The following is a 23,284-nucleotide window of genomic DNA, read 5'->3' as shown; positions in this document are numbered from 1 at the left end:
AAATCATCTTATTCCTTCCAATGTGTCATATTTCAACATAAACGAGTTCTTTAAGTACATTATGGATGTATTAAGAGTGTTAAATTTTCAAAAATGTTAAATTTTTTCCCTAAATAGTGCTAAAATTATGAAAATATGATGACGAGCTTCACACGTCATTGCGCGATTTGGCATCGGAAATTTATGACGAGCCAGACTTGTCATTTCAGCGCGAGGAGTTGAAAGGATTTCTCCAAGAAGCAGTAAATTTCATCAACAGACAATATAGGGCTGTTTTTATAATATCTGGTTATCGCTCACCAAAAGATGATTCAATCTTTAAATTTACCTGGCGGTGGCTGAGATCTCTGGTTAACTTGAAATATTATCTTACACAGGAGCTAACCAGAAGTGTCAGTCACAGCCAGATAAAGTTGAAGGGTATATCACCTTATGGTTAGCACTAACCACACATTTTAACTTGCTCAAAAACACATTCACTTCCAATTAATCTGCCATCAAAGGAAAACTGACACAACAATGAGTAAATAAGGAAGTGAATAGCGTAAGAAATAAGTAAGTAGCGAAGAAGAAGAAATTCCATTAACACGCTCAGTGACTCCATCTAATGATTTGTTTAGATGGGCGAGGGTAGAGCTCACAACGGACTAAGTCAAAGTAGTATGAATTAACGCAATAAGGAAAGGAGGGCAAACCCTGTGTCACCTCGCATTTCAAGAATTTGTCCAAAGGCTTCAACCGGTATTTGAAAAAGGACTCTTAAATCAGCAGCCAACCGGTCTACCCATCCATAAATAGATTTGATTAAAATGCTGATATTTTATCTCCTGTGCTAGTATGAAATAGGCCTGAAACAATTTTGGGCAAGTATGCGGGACACAAGGATATACAATACAAGGGAATTAGAGGTCTTAGGTTTAGATAGGGAGAAATGGATGACTGACATATACACCAATCTTAGGATATAAGTGAAATGAGAGAATGAGGAACGTTCTACAAGATAAAACAAGACCCACCAGGCGATATCGTCGACTTATACGTCAAATATCGAAGTATAAAAGTAATATACTCAGTCGATTTCTAAAATAAGCATTTTTCATTAAAAAAACACTGTTTTTTTCCAAAAACAGTATGAAAATCCATTAAAAATTAAAAATAAGCTTGTCATAAATCGAGAAATGAAGCGTGGGAGGTGAATAGGTTTCACAGAAATGAGTGTAAAAGAGCTTGATAGGTGAGTAAGAACTGGCACCCATGCTTTATTCTCCGAGTAATGGAGAGCTTAGTTTTTACTATTTAGTGCATTTTATAATGCTTTTGGAAAAAGCGAGTTTTTTATCTGTCACATTCTTATTATCTTTTTCCTTTTTAGTAAGGGATACTAGAGGATAATATTTTTCTTTGTTAATAACTGATTCTGAAATATAAAAAATTGAAAATTTGGAAAATCAAAATTTTGGATTTCAACTCGTTCCCTCTGACAACTTTCACTATCGCCACCTACTGAGAAATTTAAATTCGAGCATAATTTAACAAAATTTGATATTAAAATCTGGTCATTTAATATCGTCTGCTAATCAGAAGTGAGGAAGCGCGTAAAATTTCCAGCCAATTAAAAGATTTCACCGATGAAACAAACGAATCACGTTAAGAAAAAGCGCGTAAACTAGAAAAATAGAATCACAGGAATAAAATGCAAACACATTCGCTTCCCCTAGAATATTTTTACCCAAAAACCCATGGCAGTTTAATTACCCTAACACCCAAATAATATAACACCAGAGAAGTTTCAGGGGGTAAAAAATATCCTATATGAAGCAAAACCGCTTCGTCAGGTTATACCGCAAGATGCAGACAGCCTGGCGACTCAGCAGAAAGATTACAGCCACAAAGGAAAAGTTCTCCAGGGAACCTGCGATTGTTCGCGAACAATGGAGAGCGGTTATACGGAGCAACGGGGCATTTAAAAGCACAAGACTTAACAACGGTGCCTAGAATGGAGAAGGGAACACACGTATGACCTCCATTGAAGGAACGTAAGCGAATGAATATGGGGCAAGAATGAATGGGTCACCCCCAGCATTACTACGCAAATTCATTCAATGAAAGGAAGGAGACTGTTTTGCTGTCCCTTAAAAACCTTATCATCAGGCACGTTCTGCTGTTATCTTAAAATCTTATTAAAAGGGAAAGCACAATAGGGACTTACGAATCCCTCGGTTTTTTTCCTATAATTATCCAAAAATATTGAACGAAACCGACTAAAACTGCAGTACTAGTAGGCATAAATCACCTTTTTTTATCTCGTGGTGTAGCTTACTAACATGTGCATTCCTTAATGCATGTTTCTGAACTAACCTAGTTAAAGCATTTTGTGGCGTCATCTGTGGCGTACATTTTGCGTGGTGCATATTAGTAGAAGTAAATTTTAATCCTCTGTTGGTGATCGAGGCGAACACCTCTATAGGTGGCTTGCAGGATAATATGCATATGTAGATGTTTAAAAAGTGTGTGTAGCTCATAAAGGCATAGTAAATAAAGTGGTCTCGGGTCAAACAAATTTGTTCACCCACGGCATTAAAAGAAAACAGTTGACAAGCATTACACTGACTCTCCTCCACCAATAGAACCATAGAAAAAAAGAAATATTTAAAAATATATTACATGGATCATTCCACCTCAATTTAACATAAGATTGACGTTTGGGGTCACGTATTTCGATCGAAATTTCTGAATAGATGTAATACACCTCAAAATAATGACACCATGACCTTTTCAAAAGAAAATATTGTGCATTTTTATCGGATATTGATTGTTTTTTCATACTTTTTTCGAAACAAACGCACCTTGAAATTTTACAAGATTGAAAAAATCATTAACAGCAGCAGCAGTTATTTTAAAATAAATTTACTAACAACTTCCTGTGTATCGGCGAAATAGTAAAATAAATTTAAAGGCTAATATAAAATGCATATTCTTCAGCCTTAAACCCCTTTAACAACAAAATAACTCATTACTAGACGTAAGTTATTATGAAGGAGACCATGAAACGACATGCTTCTTCAATCACACCACGAACCCTAGATATATTGTGAAATCGATTATTGAGAACTTACGACAGATTTATGCCTCTCGATAGACAAAAACATCTTCCTTGTTACAGGCTCATTTCAATAAAAATTTAAAATTTTCTCAACTAATGCATATATCCAGAGCAACTTTACACAATTTTAAGTAGTCTAGAACCTAAAGACTCAAGTTAAGCAACAACAAGAAAATAAAAATTAAGTAAAACTATATTACCTCAAGTTAAGGTACTGTTAACTAGGCTTAATAAAATGAAAACACCATACCCCCAAATATTCAAAATTGATTCGGTGACTTTTTCCTCACTTTCATGAAATAGTCTGTATGTGTAATGTGAATGATTTTTTGTGTGATTAATTAAAATTATGAAATGACGAGGGCACAGCGCAATGAAAAGGAAAAAGTTGGGGCTTCGTACAACAGCGAGTGCGACGAGTTGTTAATGATTGAAGACGTGCCCTTAACTTTCAGCACGCCTCAGCACGCGTGTTCCGTGCCAAGGATTCGTCACGCCAGGATTCAGAGAGGACGCAGCTCATCGCCCACGGCGCGCTAATTACTGGCAAGGGAAAGGAGGGGGAGGTCGCGAGCGCTCAAACAGAATGCAAAGAAATGAGACGGCTCTAAATGTGTACTCTACACCCACAGCAAATCCTCAAAACGACCTCGAAATTTGGGAGGCTTATGAAATTTGAACAAATGATGGGAACACAAAATACCCCTCTCTCTCTATGAATGAATTGTAAGTTCAATAATAATAAATTCACTTCATTACCGCGGACCTTTGTCGCCCTCGAGGCATTATGAACGTAGTACAGTAATTTAGAATAAAAATATATACATACAAACAAAATTAAAATTGGAGTAATTAAAGCGAGGAAAAAACAAAAAAATACGACAATCGTAGGTGAACTTACAAACATTTTGAAAGGTAAATAAAGAAAAAAGAAAATGCTTCATCAAAAAAAAGTAAAAATTTCATTCCAAAAATCATTCGAAATAGAATTAAAAATTATCTCAGAAGTACTTAGTGCTAAAACAAAGCTATGGACCTCAAAAATTACAACATAGAATTAACGCAGTGAACTGCGAGATCTATTTCAGGAGTGCAGTTAATTATTTTCAGAGGGTGTTAAAATAAATGCGGGTTAGGTAAAAGTACGAATCATTTTCTCTCGACCAGTGGAAATTTGCATTTCTTTGATGATGCATTACTCTATAAGATTTACCTTTTTGAAATTTAGACAATACTAAGTAGACCTTTGCCAGCAAATCAAATACGCAAAAATTACTTCTGAGAAAAAACGAGGTGAAAATTTTACATTTCGAGATACAGAAAAAGTTGTGCCAAGGGTTTAGTCCATATAACATGGAAATTTTAAGATATTTTAAAACAGAAATAGGACAGCTCAAAACGCCAAACGAGCGGGAGTCATGCATCCTCTAAAGCGACGCCATAATCCTCCCGCGACTACGAAAACTAAAACAAATGATAGGTACAAAATTTTCTTACAGGCCGTAAGAAGCGTATTAAAGTTACACAGCATACAGGTCATTCAAAGTATATATATATATTCTAAGAAATACCTTGTCTAAATGCTGGAACCGTTGGTTTGACCAATTTCATCAAACTAACGTGCTTAGACAGTTCAAGCCTCAGACTGAATATACACAAAAGCGCTAAAGTTGGCTGCTGAGAAATGAAAAGCTGAGGTCAAAATTGGATAGCCAGTTATACTATGGGAAATGGAAAAAGTTAATAAATTAAAACACTTATAAACGGATTTATTAAAATGCTGAAACCAAAGTACTGCACAGAACTTTGTTGAATATGCCTTGGAAGTAAATGGCTTGATGGTATATCCTGACCAGCAATCGCGATATTCGGGTTCGAATCTCGGCAAAGACAATTGATTTTTATCATGGCGGATTTCATCCGTGGTGTTCGTAAAATGCTGATAGAACTTCTTCCTTTTAAATCGAAATTTTAAGAGAAATAAAATTTTCAATCTGAATAAAAGATTAAACACGCGTAATTGAAATGATAAACAAAGATATCGTACTCTCCACTTCATTTTAAATTCATTAAAATTGATGGAATTTATTTTTAATTAATTTTTCCTCATTTAAAATAAATTGAAATGATACACAGAGATATCGTACTTCCCACTTAATTTCAATTTCAAAAACTCTCGGCTTTCAATCATTATTAGGTACCTGATTACAAACCAATAGAAACACGTGCAGCAGAGTTTGTGAAACTAAAATTAAGTAGACAGTAGGATACCTTATTGTATCATTTAATATAATTTTCCACGATACGATAAAGTTGACTTCATGCGTAATTGAAAGTTAACGCTATCGTCGTTGGCAGCCAATCAGACGCATTAATTAAACTCAGACGAGATTTGTGAGACGCAAATCACGAATATTAAAAAACAGGATTATCAAGACAGCCTCTTAATGTGTTGTCAACCGCCGTGCATTTAAATGGGTTTACAAAAGTCGCGTCGCTGATGGACAAAGTGATATGAAATTCATGGGGATATTGGTTCAATGCTATTCCTCTTAATTAAAAAAATTATACTGCAAAATATTGGGAAAAATGGGTCGCATTGCACTCATCACCGCGCCTCGGACATTTTTGATTAAACTGATTAAAATGCGAGCTAAGTGGCAACAAAAAACAGCCCTCTACGGAATGGAATTGAGCCGCCTCTATGCAGCCCGCTTGACGCAAAAATTCAAAACCTACACGGAAAAAGTTTAGTTAGAACTATCGAATTTTGATGAAATTTATCAAACCTTTCGGTTCATATGGCACATTGAAAAATCCAGTAATGATTACCAAACCAGTTTGATAAATTCTATCAATGCAATGATGCACCAGCATACGGATAACATTGCAATTTAAAGTAGGAACTAACAGAAACGTGAACGTAAACAAAATTAAAACGTTATCGCCATCAAAAATAATGAAAACAAAATCATTTCTACCAACCTAACTTTATCTTTTTTATAAGGCCTGTTTATAAATCTTTCAACTGCAAGTGTGAATTGGTATTAATAAAAGAGGAACAACAGACCGTTCGATAGATTAAGAAACACTTAGTAAATTCTATCCAACCAAATTTGCATAACAATGCAGAGTTTGATAATTTTTACCAAACAAGCAATCACCTTCGTAGAATTAATCATAACTTCGATGAAAGTTACCAATCTCAGTATCGTATTTCATTAAGTCAGTTATTTTTACCAAACTCTTTCGTACAATTGACCAAATTATGAAATAGCAAAATGATCGATGAAATATATCAAGAGCGTTTGGTAAAATAAATCAAGTGATTGGTAATGTACATCAAAGTTTAAGTATTTTTTAAAAAATTACTCCCTATCACACCAGTTTGATAGTTTTAATCAAATCTTTTTTTTTCGTGTATGTACCGCGAGACCCAGGAAACGGCAGCATGACCAGAACCGCATTAATGAAGAAAGAGCAACACTGGTCAAGGGGAACGGAGAGGTTTTTAAAGGGAGACGACCGTTTCGGAGCGGTGGCAGCTCGTCATCTAACGGAAGCATAGCTCAAAAAGCAACCTCCCCCTCGCACCACGCACAGAATATCGTGGGCCAACCGCCTCAGCGGGGACAAGCGAGGACGTCTGATTGACTGCGCTGATGATTTGCTGGATGGAGGTCGCACAGCTGTCAGCCCGCGGTGAAAACAGTTCCAGCCACTCATTGGCGATTGAAGGGTCCAAGCGACTGCATAAAGGAGGCCCAATTCCGCCCCATATAAGGTTGATTTCTCTTGCCACTTCGGTCGCATTTTTATCGTCTCTCAAAAATGTCCACGACGGGAGGATGAGTGCAATGCGATCCAGTATTTTCCAATATTTTGCAGTAAAGTCTTCGCAAGTGCGAGGAATAGCATTGAACAGTTATATACTTCATATATCACACCATCACGAATGGAAATATCGGTTGACATCCCAGGTATACCTTTATTTCCCCGAGAAACTCGGATCAATTTGTCCGTCAGCGACGCGAGTGGCGACTTCTGTGAACTAATTTAAATTCGCGGCGGTTGACAACACATTCAGAGGCCACTTGAGGATCCTATTTTGCTATATTCGTGGAAGGGTCACTTGAAAGTACGAAGGACTAGTATATGGGGGTAGACAGTGGCAATGCCAGGGGGGGGGGGCAAAAGGGGCACGCACGTCCCCCAAACCAATGAGCAGAAAAATATTTAACTTATAAACAAATTTATGCTACTAGTTTTTTTAGCTATAGAGCTTCCCGACGACCCATCAATTGTTTAATTTTATGAGGCAAAGTAGAATAAAATGCGATTTCTGGAAATAGAATGTTCACATTTTCCCCTGAGAGGGAGTTTCCACCCCCCAACACATCGTCCTGGCTACGCCCCTAGGAGGAGGATAGTGGAAGGGTTCGTAAACTGCTTATTTGGCCATCGCGAAAGAGTTTGAATGGGTGGAGGGTTTTGCGTACAATTCATCACTTAACATAAGTCATTTGATTATTTCCACACTATATTAGAGTGACCAGCCTATTCTCAGAGAATAAAATTACCCTAACCAGATGCGTGTGTTTTCTCTATACAGCTACAAGGACTAGGACAGTGAAAGTATCCACGCGATGCTTTTCAATCCTATGCTTTACTCAGAGGCGAAATACGAGATTAGTCGGGTCCACAACTGCACAGCCTGTAGCAATAGCAGAGGCGCACCTGCTGCGGAAAATCCCTCAGGGTTCAGCCGGTGGCCCACAACGCCCGACATCTGCGCGAACCAATCAGACCCTGAAATATAAGCCGGGTGCTGGGGGCATTCCACATTTAACGAGTTTTGTTCCGCCATTCAATGGATTTCAGACCCTGCGCGGTTCGCAAAGAATGAACTCCCAAAAGACAACCATATGGACCGGAGCGGAAAGCCACTGACCTTTTTGGGAGTGGAAGAAAAAAATAACTCCAAACTGTGATTTAATCCTACGTGACAAATTGCAGCCTCCCATTCGTTGCGAAAAACAAGAAGACTTGCGACACGGACGCTTATTCCAAAGGGCGCAAAACCCTCAGTTAAATTTACCTTTGTTCTTTCATCAATAGAGTCAACCAACTGCGCAAAAACGAATAACGTATAGTGCCAACAAACTAAAACAGCTGCAAAGTTTTTACATTTTTAGGGATTTAGCAATGAAAATAAGGATACGAATATTAAGTATACTATTTAAATTAAAAGTAGCACTTTACTTTCTTTATACAACTCCCTTGGCCTTAAACTACGACAATTATTACTTCACTCTTAGTTTTTTTGGGGTCAATGTTAAGTCTAAAACACTATCCTCTGACCTTTTTGGAATTGGAAGAGAAAAATAACTCCAAACTATGATATAATCCTGCTCAAAAAAGTTAACCGCCACAATTCGTTGCGAAAAACAAGATTTGCGACACCGAAGTTTTCTTCAAAATGGGGTGGTTACCTTTGTTCTCTCATCAATAGACTCCGACAGCTGCGCAAGAACGAATTGCGTATTGTGCCAACCAACGAAAACAGCAAAGGACATTTTAAAAAGATTTGGTAAAGAAAATAAGTAAAAGAAAATTGAGCTTGCTTTTAAAATCAGAAATAACCCATTTCTTGCTTCACACAACACTCTTGGCCTGAAACTACGACAATTATTCTTCATTCTCATTTGAGTTGGGGTCAATGATAGTCACAAACACTCCACTAGTAGGTATCGCAGATTTCTTTTTTATCAGGGAAAATTAGCGGTAGATGAATAAGTAGAACCACCCTTCGGTAACAACATAAACGCTAACAACCTCCCTTCACCGTACCACACCTTAAGGTCATCAACCAATTAATGTTTGAAAGCCGCATGTTCCGATTAACATGGCTAATGAAAAACATATTATATGAGAAATTTACGGAAGGGAGGTATGGACAAAGAAACCAGCGGATAAAGGGTAGAGGCCTTTAAAATGAGACGCTTAAAGAAGAATGATGAGGATCAAATGGATCGACCGAGTTGGTAATGAGGAAGTCCAAAGAAGAGTAGGAGAGAAGATACGCCTCAGTAAAACATTGATGGTATTTGGAGGAGGCGACCGACAGCTGAGGTCATTTGGGCCATGAGGGAAGGGTATGGAAGGAAGGGTGGAGAGAAACCCGGCGTCGACGTTAGCCTGCTCTTAACGAAAGGCGCCAAGGGGACCACGGCTTAACGTCCCATCCGACGGACGGAGTGCTGCGCTTGAAATATCCTCCACACAACACTCAAGCAGGGATCGGGCACTCTCTGAAAATTCTCCGCCACTGCCGGGATTTGAACCCGAGCCCGCCGGGTGGGAAGCCAACACTCCAGCAACCACACCAACCCGATCCCCGTAAAACATTGATAAGACGGAAAAACCTATAAGGCATATTTTCAGACATGATGAAGACAATCGTTGAGGGACAAATAGATGGCAAGAATGGAAAAGGAAGATCTCAAAAAAATTATGTGGAACAGGTTAAGATGGATATATGGGAGAAGAAGATTGAAAAGTGAAGTGTGAACAGATTAGCTGATAGAAGAGTTGAGTGGAGAGCTGCGTCAAATCAATCTTAGGATTGCTGACCAGTAATCATGATGATAAATTTAAGCAAACTATCCTCTCCTTATGCAAAAGTATCATCCGAAAGGCAAAAAATAATTAACGTTTCTGCGGGCCGCATGAAATTGCTTTGAGGTCGTAAGCCAGCGCTGCCCTCGAACATTCAATTCTGGTTATATTATCCAAGGAAATGACCGCAGGCTTGCCAGCGGCGTATCCTTAGAAAGTGCACGTTTAAGTGCGAAAATTTTACAGAGGAAAAATCATTTCATCATCATCATTAGTCAACAATCCTAAGATTGGTTTGACGCAGCACTCCATTTCTCTCTCCTATCCGCTTATCTCTTCATAGCTACATATTTATTCTCTTTTACATCCTTTATAACCTGTCCTATTTAACGGAATCGGGGCCGTCCCTTGCCCTTTTTCCCTTCCACTTGTCCTTCAACGATTTTCTTCAACAAGCCATCATGCCTCAAAATGTGGCCAAGTTCTCCCGTCTTCCACTAAAAGTTTTTAAAACTCTTTTCTCCCACTCTTCTTAGCACTTCCTCGTTACTTATACGGTCAATCCATTTTATCTTCATCATTGTTCGGTAGCATTACATTTCGAATGATTCCACTCTTGACTTCTCTGCTGCCGTCATTGTCCAAGCTTCGCTTCCGTAGAGTAACATACTCCATATGTAGCATCCGATGAATTGTTTCCTTATCTTGATAAAATGTTCTCGCGTTCGGCATCAGGTAAGGTTCGGAAACGTTTCGATGAGGGAATTTCTCATCGAAACGTTGGCTTTAAACAGTCTTACCCGGTGCCGTACCCGAGAATATTTTACCAATAGTATTCGCCGGGAAAGCTTACGATCTTTTATTATTATTATTATTAATCTTGACCGGTATTCGTACCCGGATATCAAGGTAGCTGTTCTTCAACTAATACTACCAAGTCACCTTCTCCCTCTGCAGAGCTTAGTTTATATGCGGATCACTTGACCACGAACTTTAGTGGTAGCAAAACAAGGGAAATTTAAAAAATTGAAGGGGTGACTACAGCCGCCCTCGAACTGCGCCCATGTACCGATGTAGATAATAGCGAACGAGACAAAACCGTTGGTGTCTACAAACCGAACCCTGTTGAAGAACCACCTGCATTTAGGACGATCAGTCACGCTCTCACGAGCACGGGGCAATACAGCACATGTTTGCACGGGTAACACAAATATTTCATCCGCGTTCACAGTCGGGAACCGCCTCGCTCCCGTAGGGAATCCTGGCCTTACCCTTGGGCAGTCGTCGCACCATCTGCTCCGGACATATCCCACGAACCAAAGCACCCACACCCGCCTTAAAAGTCTAGAAGGGGGATCGACGCAAAAATACTCCCCCAGACGGAAAAACTTCGTTTGAAAAACGAAACTGCTACCCTATCCCCCTGGAAGCCCAGGGGGAGGCGAAACCCTGGAAAGATGCGAGGATGGACAAGTAATTGTAGAAAAGGGAAATATTCGGACTGGCAGGATTGTGCTGGCCATTTCCGGTTCGAAATAACACCGCTGACCAGAGGTCATAGACATCCTCATTACAGGATACATACTAAAAAGAAATTTAAAAAAATGGAAACAATATCCGGAGATCGCGAGGGATTTTATGCTATAGGATTCTGCACAACCTTTGCAGAAATAGTTCGCATGTACTTTGAAAAGGTATAGAAAAAATATCTTGAATGGTTGTCTTCGTGTAGTTCACTCTGTGCATAGTAAATTCGGGTAAATACCTCAAAATGCAAAAAATAAGCATATATACTCAATTGTTGCATATAAGAACTCAATAACTCACGCCTGACATGATAATGTTGAACCTCGACAAAACTAAGGTTGCGTAATCAGGTTTTTCATGTGGAAAGTTATCAATGTTCATTATTTACTAGATCCAAAACCACATTTTCATCACAACCTGAAACTAAAAGGGCCAATAGCCTGTTGAATTGACGTGGTATAACTCATAAATAATAAATAATTCAATTTTTTTAATAATTTCTCACACATTTAAATGCTTACCTTTATGGAACTTCAATGATAAGAGAACTTAATAGAGAATTTACTTTGATTCTGAAGAGAAGGCGGAGTCAAACAACCAATACGTTCTTTTGATGTGTCACCGTAATCAAGGTTTTTCGATCTGGAATGAACAAACTTTGCATTACACCTTCTCGACCGGTGATAGGTACATATGCTGTTTTTTTCGGAACGAATGATTCGTTTGTAATTAAAGTTATCAATTTAAAAAAAGTCATGATATTTGGAGTAGATCCTTACAAAAATTTTCCTACATCTCAAAAACTTTAGGAAAATTTTCATATTTGAGATAAAGGGAAATGTTGGTCAGGGTATAAATTAAATGCCCATAAATTTCTAAATAAAAATGTCAATTTTGAATGAGCAATGTAAATTTCAAACGGGTGAGATGCGTCAACTTAATTCATTACTTTGCGATACGGTTTCAAGTATTAATGATAAACTCAGTCTAGCAATAATGCACATCTTCTGGAGACTTGAATGAAAACGTCAGTACGGGAGATAGAGGGATGTCCCTCGATTTCCGGCTCCACGGAAGATGCAAAAAATAGGCCAGGATCCTTTCGAGGCTGAACTACGACTAGCACAGCGTCGGCGCAACCGTACGCATCCGTCACGAGTAGGCACCACTCTTAGACAAACTTTAAACTTAGTAAATAAAATGCTGAATTAAAAAAAAACAATTGCTTCTTTTTTGGCCAAGCGGCAATGGCTACTCCACATAGATATTTGTCTCAAAATTTCAGCCTCACATTTCGCAAATATATTTAAGTGAAATCTAATTAACTATTCTATTTAACTGAATTATTTTAATTTGAAATAATGTCTGTCCTATCATTGGCCCCACTCTCCACAAGTAGAAATATTTATGCTCTTTAAATTTCATTTACACTGCCTTTAATGGTAAGTACCGATCTTCTTAAAAACTCCCATTCCGTTCACTCCACATCCCCACCCACGACTTTCGCAATAACCACTTACTACACCAACCTAAATTCTGTCTTTCTCTTACCCAGAGATCACTTTTTTACAGACTTTCTACCTTTATCAACACCATTACGTGTACTTACCCCTCCCTGGATCTCCCAACGCCCTTCGGATCTTACAAGAGGCAGCTGCGAAAAGTCATCTTCACCTGAATCTTTATGTTTTAGTTTTCTTAATAGTTTACATTACTTAAAGGCGCAGATTATAATAAAATTCAATGTAAAAACCATACTGGCTGTTTTTGAATAGTTTAATAAATAAATGAACTTCAGGGCTCAGGAGGCAGAGATTAATTTCAAAATTTTGGGCCTGAGAGAGAGATAAAAATTGATAAATTTTCCTCAAAGAGAAAATTTGATCCTTTTAAAGTCATTTTTCGGCCCACGCCTATGAATAATTAATATAGGCGTTCAGAACGGGGTCCCACGACTTCCGGCTCCATGGAAGATTTAAAAAAAGAGGCCAGCATCCCTTCCCAGACTGAAACACTACTAGCTCGGCGCCCCGTACGCATCTGTCACGCGTATAGACCCCGCTCCCCCGATACAAACCCACAAAGCAAGTCCTCGCAAAGAACCGAACTCGCCAGCCGGAAAAAAACGACCCCCCTCTCCCTCTTCGCCGAACGCTCTTTGGCCGACTGCACTTACTTCCCGCTGTGGAAGGGTGGAAAGAGGGGGAAAGATAGGAGGGAAGAGAAGCCCTCCCGGAACGGGCGAACTTTCTGGACGAGCAGCAACTAGACTTCAGCTACGAAGATCATGTGAACCAGAAACGGTAGAGGGACATAGATGAGTGGAGAACTTCTCGGAGCGACTACAACGCTAAGGCAGCGGATTCCACATTTATGGAGACGTAATAAACCCTAATTCTTCGTTAAAACGTTCGCGGGTAACCGTCATGTTAAATAAAAACTTGTGGGATATGTCGCCGCGTCAATAGGGTAGTTTCCTTCATCAAGAAAGCGAAAGACATTGATTGCGATTCGTTACCCACCATTAGTGTATTCATAATATACAAATTATTTGGTTTTAGAATTCCTGTTCAGACGAATGGCAAGGGCCAATTTTATCCTCATTTGAAAAAGGCCAGATTGGCGCCCATGCGATGCCACTCTACGTGACGTCACAGGGACCTAGTTTCTATACGAGTAGATAGGAGTTTTACATCGTCTGAGATTACCAATGCATGCATGAGGCGCAGAGCTCGGGGAAACATGTCTTAATAATCACCTATTAAAACTGGCTATGGTCGGAAAGTTTCCTTCGTTTGATAAGGTATTAATAATCCTTATTTAAGCCAAGCGCTACCTCCTAGCAGGGTACTCTGCTACCTGCTAGCTGCCTATCTCGCAGCTGCGTATACAGCTTCGCCCCAAGGTCACCTCACACGGCGGCAGTGGGAACCAGAATGACGTCACACGGGCTTTTCCCATCATTCATACTTAGCCGTCGCGTTTTCGCGCGCTTGAAAATTTTCACTTTTCATTTAATCGCGAAAAATAGATATCGTCATTTAAAAATCTAAAAGTGTGAAATGCGTGCTCCAGGAGTAATAATCTTTCGATTTAGGCAATAAAAAAATAATAGGAAATCACCCTATTTTTGGGTGGCCCGTTCGGGTGGGTTTGAGGGGTGGTTGTGTAGTAATTGGAACTACGGTAATCGATGTACGATATCTTTATTTATCAATCTTAAAATTTGCTTTTCCTCAAGAGAAATACTGTCTTAGAGAGGTTTTAAACTTGTTTAATAAAACCTTTTGGGCTATGCCGCCGCTTCAACTTTTGGGTGGCCCCCAAACCCACCCAAAGGAGCCACCCAGAAATTGACCCTACGACATGGCCCAAAAGTTTTTATTTATGTATATAATGAGTGTGAAGGTAAGGTTATAAGAATTAGACCATTTTCCTTTTCCAAAAAACATTTTAAAATACCATTGTTTGGGATTCTCATTATTAATAAGCCACATCTCGTAAGGAGAGAAATGTGCAGAGATCCTCTGTTGCGGAAACTTAGAAATGCTTACTGAGAGATGACACTAGCTCAGTTGACGCACATTTTAGCCGGGTATTAAAACAACAAAAATATAACTTTTAACGCATAAATTCTCCAAACCTTCAAGGTATATACCCTCTCTCACTGAATGAGCCAGTATGAAGGGCATGAAAGAGCCAGTAACTTACCCAATGTAAAATATTTCCACGGCAAAACCCAGTTAACGGTGGCATTTGCATGTACCTAATTAAATTGAGTTATTTTTTTTCCTCTTAACTAATGTTTAAAGTTGTCTCTATGTTTAAAATGGACTTGAGTGTCCTGGAGTATAGGTCTTAAAGAAATGCAAAATTTTTCCAACGTATCGGTATTTTTTTACACCTTCATCAGGGATATGAATGAATATGAGTACATAATTTTGATACATTAAAGGCATAAAAGGTTATAATAATGTTTTTACAATAATAAAGTAGAAAAGAAAAAGATTTCTGTACTAAATTAATTAAAAATAAGAGACCACAATTTGGACATACTTATTTTGCAATGATTTGGATTTTTTTGTTGATGGTAACTACCTGAACTAATACAGTTCAGAGTTACCAATCAATTTTGATCAATTAAATAATAATAAATTTTTGTTAGTTTGTCGATAGCTGATCGTTTATTATTACCACTATTTTCGTTTTTAGAAATACATAAGTACCATTTCTTTACACAATCTTTCTGCTAAATTATTTTCACTATCTAAAATTTCGGTATTTTCGAAGCCGAAAGTTTAGCTATGGTACCTAGGCGTATTTAGGGGGGGCACGTGCTCCCCCCACACGCTAAAAATAGAAGAGAATTTTAACACAAACATTAATAAAAGTTATATTTTAATAAAAAATTATAATTTTTTACAAATTAATAATGTTCAAATTAAAATTAAGAGTATATTTCATAGAGTAATTGTTGCATGTAGTTTTTAATCCCATATATGCGAAGACATTTTTCCTGTTAGACCCTGGAGCTCCCCCCCCTCACCAGAAAAATTTTCTTGGATCCGCCATTGCCTACTTACACAAATGTGTCGTTAACTCCTCAATATCTACGGTACCCACGTTATTTCCCGGGGTCAAACAAATAAACACATGGCTGTTTCCGCTACTTCCGGGACGATACGGCAATTCAAATTACACGAGCGAACGATTTCAATTCAACGAAGTTAATTCCAGGCACGCCTAGCGAATGGATTGCCGTGATTCGTGATCCTTTGCAAGGAAGCCCCGTCAAGTCCCTTCCGGGAGCGACAACATTTATACGGTTTCGAAGGAATCAACTGATGCGACAGACTTGAGTGTCCAAGCGTAAACAGATATATCTCCATTTCAAAATACCACACGTTGAGCTGGTTAAAAAAGAACAAACATCGGTAAACAAGCCCAAAAAATAAAATAAAAGGCATCCTACTGCGCATAAAGACATGGTACGTTCAAATTTATATAGGTCGTAATATTTCACGCCAGAACCTCGTTATTGCATTGGCTAACAGTATTTCAACTAAGCTGAAACAATTTAGAGTTATATATATGATGAAATGTAATAACTTTGTAATTACACATAAATTCAATGACAGTACAATCTAGGTTTCGATGTCGGTATCATCATGACATGCCACGTCGAAATCTAGGACGTAATTTATTAAATTTATGTAGAAATACTTAAAGTTTTTTTACATTTCACTACATTAAGTCGATTCCATGAAGTCACGCCAGAGACAACGAATTAAATTTTGAACTACGTTAACTTCAGTATAGTTATCGAGGGTGAAATAGACTTTAACAAATACAAGCGGATACAATACACTTCCAGTTAAAAGGGCATATTAATGAAAACAACCATAATCAAATACCTAGGTTGGAATATTTTGGAAGAATTAGCTATTAAATTGCTCAATAAACTTGAAAATACACATGATTGGTTATGAATGGTGCATTAATAAATGTATTAGGAATTTCAAGGTATTTTACTTTTCATTTTGAAAAAAAGTGTTCCAACATAAATTAACCACAAAATATATAAAAAATAAAAGTATCAACTCAATAATAACTCGTCATTTATAAATGAAATAGCTGATGCAAGCAACTTGTGATATTTACAAGCATTTTTGATTTTGATGGATATTTCAAACCAAGCAGTCGAAATAAAACATCGGCATGGAATGAATTCCACATGTTCTTGCAATAAGACCGGCAAAAAGGAATAGTAAGGCTAACACCAATTATTGGAATCATCATTGAGCATGTTTCAAACCTACCATTAATTTAACGCGATATTTAAGAAGTCTCCGCACCATCACTCAACTCGCTCGAATTTTATAATTTCTATTCAAACATCAACAGAGAACTGTTAACCCTAGAGACAATATCCTGAATACTAGGTCGGAATACGTGAGAAAAGACCTTTCTCCGGAAGTAGAGGATTACAGGCCTCCCTCAACGGCCACTGGGAACGAATTTTATCGGAAGTATCAAAGTTTCACACGCTATAATAAAGACTTAGGTTGAGAGAGAGCAGGACTTATCTTGAATTTTCATCTACGCACTGCTCCGTTAACAGCCACGAGGATGAACGAGTAGTGACACAGCATTCACGAAAAGAAACGGTAGAGGATACAGTAAATAAAGTAAGTTCTGCCACGATCACAATATCCAGATGGAAATATTGAATGTCAACGTATTTATTGTGACTCTCATTATATATTGTCATATAACCATCACACTTCAATTACCGAAGCCACCAAGATTTATTTTGATTACAGTTTACTCATGCACTAATTCTGACGAAGTTAACCATATCTTACGGGCGCCAACATACTACGGAAGATCAGATCATATAAATAAAATAAGAGAGATAGATTGTAGAACAGACAGATTCCGAATGTCATTTTTTCCACGATCAATAAGAGATTATAACGGCAGCAATAGAACTCGTAAATAGATTGCATGACTTGTAGTGTAGCCTACTAACCTTTGTAAAAATTAATGCATGTTTCTTAATTCAATTATTATTTCTAACAGCATATAGTAGTATAGTTTGTTAGTATACGGGACGTTTTTTGGACGGTGTGGTGTGCATGTGGGAGCCCAAATGCATGCTGCATGCTGGTGATTGATCAACCCCTGCCAAACACCCTAGAGGTGGCTCGCAGGGTATTATGTAGATGTAGATGTAATTAAATAACATGTTCTTTGAATTTTGTACATAAAATGTTCGTGGCTTCATACTATTTTGCACTTTTACATGATTTTTACATTTCAGATGGCTATTTACGAGTTTTCCACGATTCCGGGTGGTGTTCGGACCTTACTCATTACACATCCAATTATAGTAAAAAATGGAAATAAAAAATTTCAAATAAAGGGTAAAATGGTGCCTCAGTGGATACAGCTTAAGGCTACTGATCGCAAGTCTACAGTTCGAATCCAGTGAGAAGCCTTTGTATAACCCCCAAGTCTTCGTGATTTTACATGATATAGAAAAAGGAACAGGTTCCCGGGCCTCATCCCAGGACTCATAAAATTTATATTCACGTGAGTTAGTCCGGGGTGAGTTCTAACCTCACCAATCCAAACAACTTTAACCCTTTCAGTAACACAATTTTTTCTCCCCCTTGGTCGAAACTTTGTTTTTGTTATTTTGATAAATATGTGGTCTTATGAAAACTCATGCCAAGACGTTTCGCTCTCTTTCATATCGAGACCTTTGTGGTCTTTGTTCGTTATTATGGACAGATGTACTAATTAGGGAGGAAGAATCCCCTAAAGGATACGTCCACTTTAATGGACATTATGACTGAAAGTTTTACGTACACCGGGACTAGCCACGGTGATAACTTTCAGTGGTGTCATAGTGCCGGGCGCGTTCGGGCAATGTTTAAGAAAAGATATAGGAGTCAAATGACACTTTTATCCATTTTGGTGCATCAAATTTTTTAATATATACATTCGTAATCAAACCAAAAATTTATTTTAAAATATGCAGACGTAACTTGCAATAAAAAAAGAACGGAGTAATATTTCACTAGTAAAAATAACTTAAGGAAAGTACGTTCCGGCACTTTTAATTCTGTCGTGACATCACTGATAGCTTTACGAAGTCACCCGAATTTTTTCTCTGTAGAATTTTCGCACAAATCAAACCAACCTTGAGGTAAGACGCACTGTGACAGTGAAAAGTAGGGTTAAGTAATTTTCCCCATGAAATATAACCACAAGAGTGAAAAGAGTAGTCCTTCAAACATTTCCACCCCCATTGTCATGACCTACCTCAACAAAAAGTCGACATTTGCCCTCAATTCTGGGTATCCTTCTCGATATCAAGAATTGCTCCTTCCGCAGTACCTCTTCGAGACAACCACCGGATGAAAGGAATGCTAACGTAACACCACGAGGAGACATTCATAACGACCCGGTCACGGAAACATATGAGCCAGGGGAAGTCAGCGTCGTTTAGCTGGAGGCATCAGAGGATTAGCCAATAAAATAATCAATAATTCATAATCAATAACTCATATTGACCTACATTTTTATTAACCATCATAATCAGCGGGCTGAAATCCTACGATTGGTTTGACGAAGCACTCAACCCAAATTTCTCTCAGGCAACCTTATCATATTTATGTCAGATTCTGCAGAGGTATAAATGTAGGTATTGAAATCAATTTTTAAATTTTATAAACGGAGGGTCGCGAGCAGGGGCGGACTCAGCGTTAAATCTAGGGGTGGTCATGAAATGGGTTCAGGGAATATGGAATACCCCTCCGAGAAAGAGGGGCATTCTTTCTAGTAAAACCTATTAAAATACACATTTTAAAAGCCTTAGGGGGCCTAAAATTTCATTTTCTTTCTAAAAAATAGATGAAATGTAACAATTTAAGACATTTAAGGGTACAAAAACTTCATAAAAATTTAAATTTTTGGATAAAATTTGGGGGATCATGTCCCCCACAAATCCACCTTTGGATGCGAAAGCTTTGTGCACCTATGAAATTATCGGGGGCTAAAAACCTAAAATCCGGCATCGCTGGCGGCAGGGTAATGTCCTCCAAACCAAAGGTCGCGGGTTCGAGTCCCGTCTGGGTAAGTTACCTTTATCCAGGGCATGGATGTTTATGCACGTTCGATTGTTGAATGATATAAAAAAATGATGTTAAAGCCGAATAGCGCTGTTTTCGGAGGCGCGGAAATAAATTTAAAAAAATAAATATAAAAGGCTAGTAGAAATATCAGTATAATTGAACGTACTGTTGCACTCGTTTTAAACATAAACTAACACATACACGCTCAAATATTCTTCGGAAAGGGGTGGTGTATTGAAGTTTCTTAGGAGATTTATTCGCGAGGTTAATAGAGAACATGTTCCGTAGTGTCTGGAGGGGGTTAGGCTCCCCTGCCTTCTCTTTTTCACCACCCACCGATTGCCACTAACAGATACAAGGCCTTCCTTTCCCGTTCTTCTTAAATATCTCACAACTTATTAAAAAAAAAAACTTCGTTTAACTTATCACCTTATCAAGAGGCTCACGACGTCATCAGGGCTTCGATGTAGTATTACAGCGGCTCGCAGCAAAACGACGGAAGAGGAATTTTCGGAAAGCCCATAGTGATAGGAAAAGAGCAGCAGGGCAGAACTCCGCGATTTTTTCCGCGAAATGAAATAGATTTCTATTTAGGAAGGCCAAATATATGTTTGGGGGGCCATATAAATGTAAGGATAGGTTAATTAATTATTAATAAATGTACCCAATGATATTAAATAATATAAATTAAAGTGTAATTTTAAAAAATGAGGAAATAGTCTAATACTAACAGAAGTCTAGGAAGTACTACGATAGCTCCCACCGGCAGAAGGTAAGTAGCTGAATAAATGCAAATTTACCTCATTTCGGAAGGGGGGTCGGGCCCTCAGGGTCCCCCTTCAATTTGCCACAGGGCCTAATTGATGCCCGCCAATTATTACGGCGCATTAACCTCATACAATAAACGACGATTTTCTTCAACAACACACACATAAATTGAATTAGGGCTAATTTATAACAGCGCGGGTTAGCGGAGACTGAAGTCGATACTCCCTATAGGCAGTGGCAGATAGCATTTTCTTGTTTATGTGTGCAATCAGTTTAAATAAAATTATCTTAATTTACGATAAAAGTATAGGTAGCTTAAATTATCTTTTGCGCACCCCTTTGAGTTTTTCTTTATCCGTTATTGCCTGAAGGACCAGTTTTTTCTAGCTAGTCATGTCTGTTTTCATGTCTACCTGGAGCAAACCATAACAAACAACTCGTAATGATGAGAATCATTTAAAGCAAGACGCTGACCAAGGAAAAAATTTCGGGGGGGGGGGGGGTTATATATGGCCAAAAGATTGCGGGGGAGATATAAGGGGCTTATTGGGGGACGGGGTACATTTCGGGAGGGGGTAATGAAGAGGAGTGCACTTATGACCCTAGCTCTTAAAAATTTCTGAGGGGGTAAACATCAAAGAAGGCTGCTTACATCTTCAACCTAACGATGACAACAAAACGGGAAGAGAAATGGTGTCCGGCAAAGAGATGACCGAAAACCCGTGAGAATCAACAATCTGGAGACTTCAACGACGTAATTATGTGCATACATGGATTGCGTGTATATGAATTGAGAAGAAGCTGACGGTATGAAATTTTCCGAAAGACGTAGATGGAAATGTTCACAGTAGTTGGAAATGGCTCAAGGGGAATCAAAATCATGCAAGCGAACCGTGACGGGATGAAGTGAATTGAGGCCAATTGAACATTTGCAAAAACCTCAAAATCTAAGATTTTTCCCAAGCTAAAAACCGCTGCCCTGGCAGCGAACAGGAATAGAGAGACAGCGACATAAATCAAGCAGCCTCTAGGACGGTTCCAGGGCGTACCGGGAAACTACCGTCCCCGGCGGCTAAGCCCATCCCACTGCAGAACGTGCCGACACCGGCCAGCGGCGGCCAGCGAGGAAGACAGGTGAGCTGAGGCCGTGGCCCAACTTCGCGGGCATCCAAACAGTATGTTTTCGGGAACACTACCATTCACTGATGCATCCCAGTTAATTACCAAGGGAACAAACAGCATATCACCATAAATCCCTATTGTTTACGTCACCCCGTTTATTTTGATTGCGATGTACCCGTAAACAGGTGCAATCACAAGTAGAACATACTAAATTACTAATCTACTGTGGAACCCACGTCGTAACGAATACTAAACGCTTTCGTTCCAACTATGGCCTTTAAGTATGATATCACACAGGGCCTATTCGTCAACCAACACACATATATGAGAATAATCGCCAGGTCTGAATGAAAAAATATTTTAGATGCGTAGGATTCCAAGACGAGCATCAGTATCCTTACCCCATATTAGTGTATCCCATTTGGGAATGAAAACTCTCCGAGGCCGCTAAATTCGTAGATGCCGTCAATATCACCAAATACTCACAAGATACTCGTAGAGTTTAAGGATTACATCGAGGATTTTAAGCATACCTTAGACAAATAAAAATTCCTAGATAAACTCGACCAAATTAGAAGAACACCATCAAGACGTAACCTGACATATAATATGAGCGCCAGGCAATGGATTTTATACATTTTAACCCTTTTATGCAGAAAATGGTAGGAAAGACACCAAACATGAAAAAAACATGGGGAGGCTGTACAGAACAACTCCTCCAAGCCCAAGACACATTTGAGGACCGAACCATACCATGAATGAAAAAATGAATAACAACTCACCAGCCGATGTACCAAGGCTTCTGCCCAACTGAGAAGTTCGCTCTTTCCTCCGGCATGGCAAAAACTTCTCTCAGACTGACAAAGTCAGTTCTGAAAGGGAAAAACTGACATTCTTCTTCTACACTCTGGTAATAAGACTCTCGCCTAGCTCTTGCACTGTCATTATTGCCAACACCTTCATAGAGGCGCCGAAAAAAATCAAAACTGAATATTCGTCTAGCAGACCAATGGTTTGCACCCCCACGAACAAGTATTGGCCTCGAGGAATAGGCCAACTTGGAAAACTCCTCTTTCGTTGTGTTATCCAGAATAAGTACGCTGTTCACCCCTTTACACACCTTGTCGCAATCTGTCAGTGGCCGCGTCGCTTCCATCACAAAGAAATTGTTTTGAAGCAAGCATCTTTGGGTCGTTAACGTATGAGGGAGTAACACGACTATCAAAATAGTAAATAATGCCGTTGCCAATACGCACAGTGGAACTCCGCTGGAGTGCCATGATTTTCCGTTCTTCTCTGTAGATAATCGCCGGTTTTCACATTTCACGTATGACTCCCTGATATCCTTAATTGTGAACCCACTGTTGAGCGCTTGTTCATTTAAAATCACAAAGGTTTCCAGTAACTGTTGAGCTTTTATTTGTGCGTCGACGGATAGACACCCATTGCCTCTCACCGCCATGATGCGACTTTGACATTCCAATGATTTCTGCTAACAAAATAC

At 38.8% G+C, this 23,284-nt stretch overlaps 1 protein-coding gene across 1 annotated transcript in view; it reads right to left on the bottom strand.

Moving 5' to 3' along the window:
• LOC124169241 overlaps positions 1-23,284 on the bottom strand; it is an 85,235-nt gene extending 61,951 nt beyond the window's left edge. The window contains exon 1 of the mRNA XM_046547794.1: positions 22,563-23,284. Coding sequence (XP_046403750.1) covers positions 22,563-23,242 — 680 coding nt within the window. The 5' untranslated portion in view covers positions 23,243-23,284. The remainder of the gene's footprint in view (positions 1-22,562) is intronic.

The sequence above is a fragment of the Ischnura elegans genome, chromosome 12 (assembly GCF_921293095.1).
Source record: "Ischnura elegans chromosome 12, ioIscEleg1.1, whole genome shotgun sequence".
Taxonomy (NCBI): domain Eukaryota; kingdom Metazoa; phylum Arthropoda; class Insecta; order Odonata; family Coenagrionidae; genus Ischnura; species Ischnura elegans.
The sequence above is the reverse complement of the archived record's forward strand: the minus strand, read 5'-3'. Positions and strand labels throughout refer to the sequence as shown.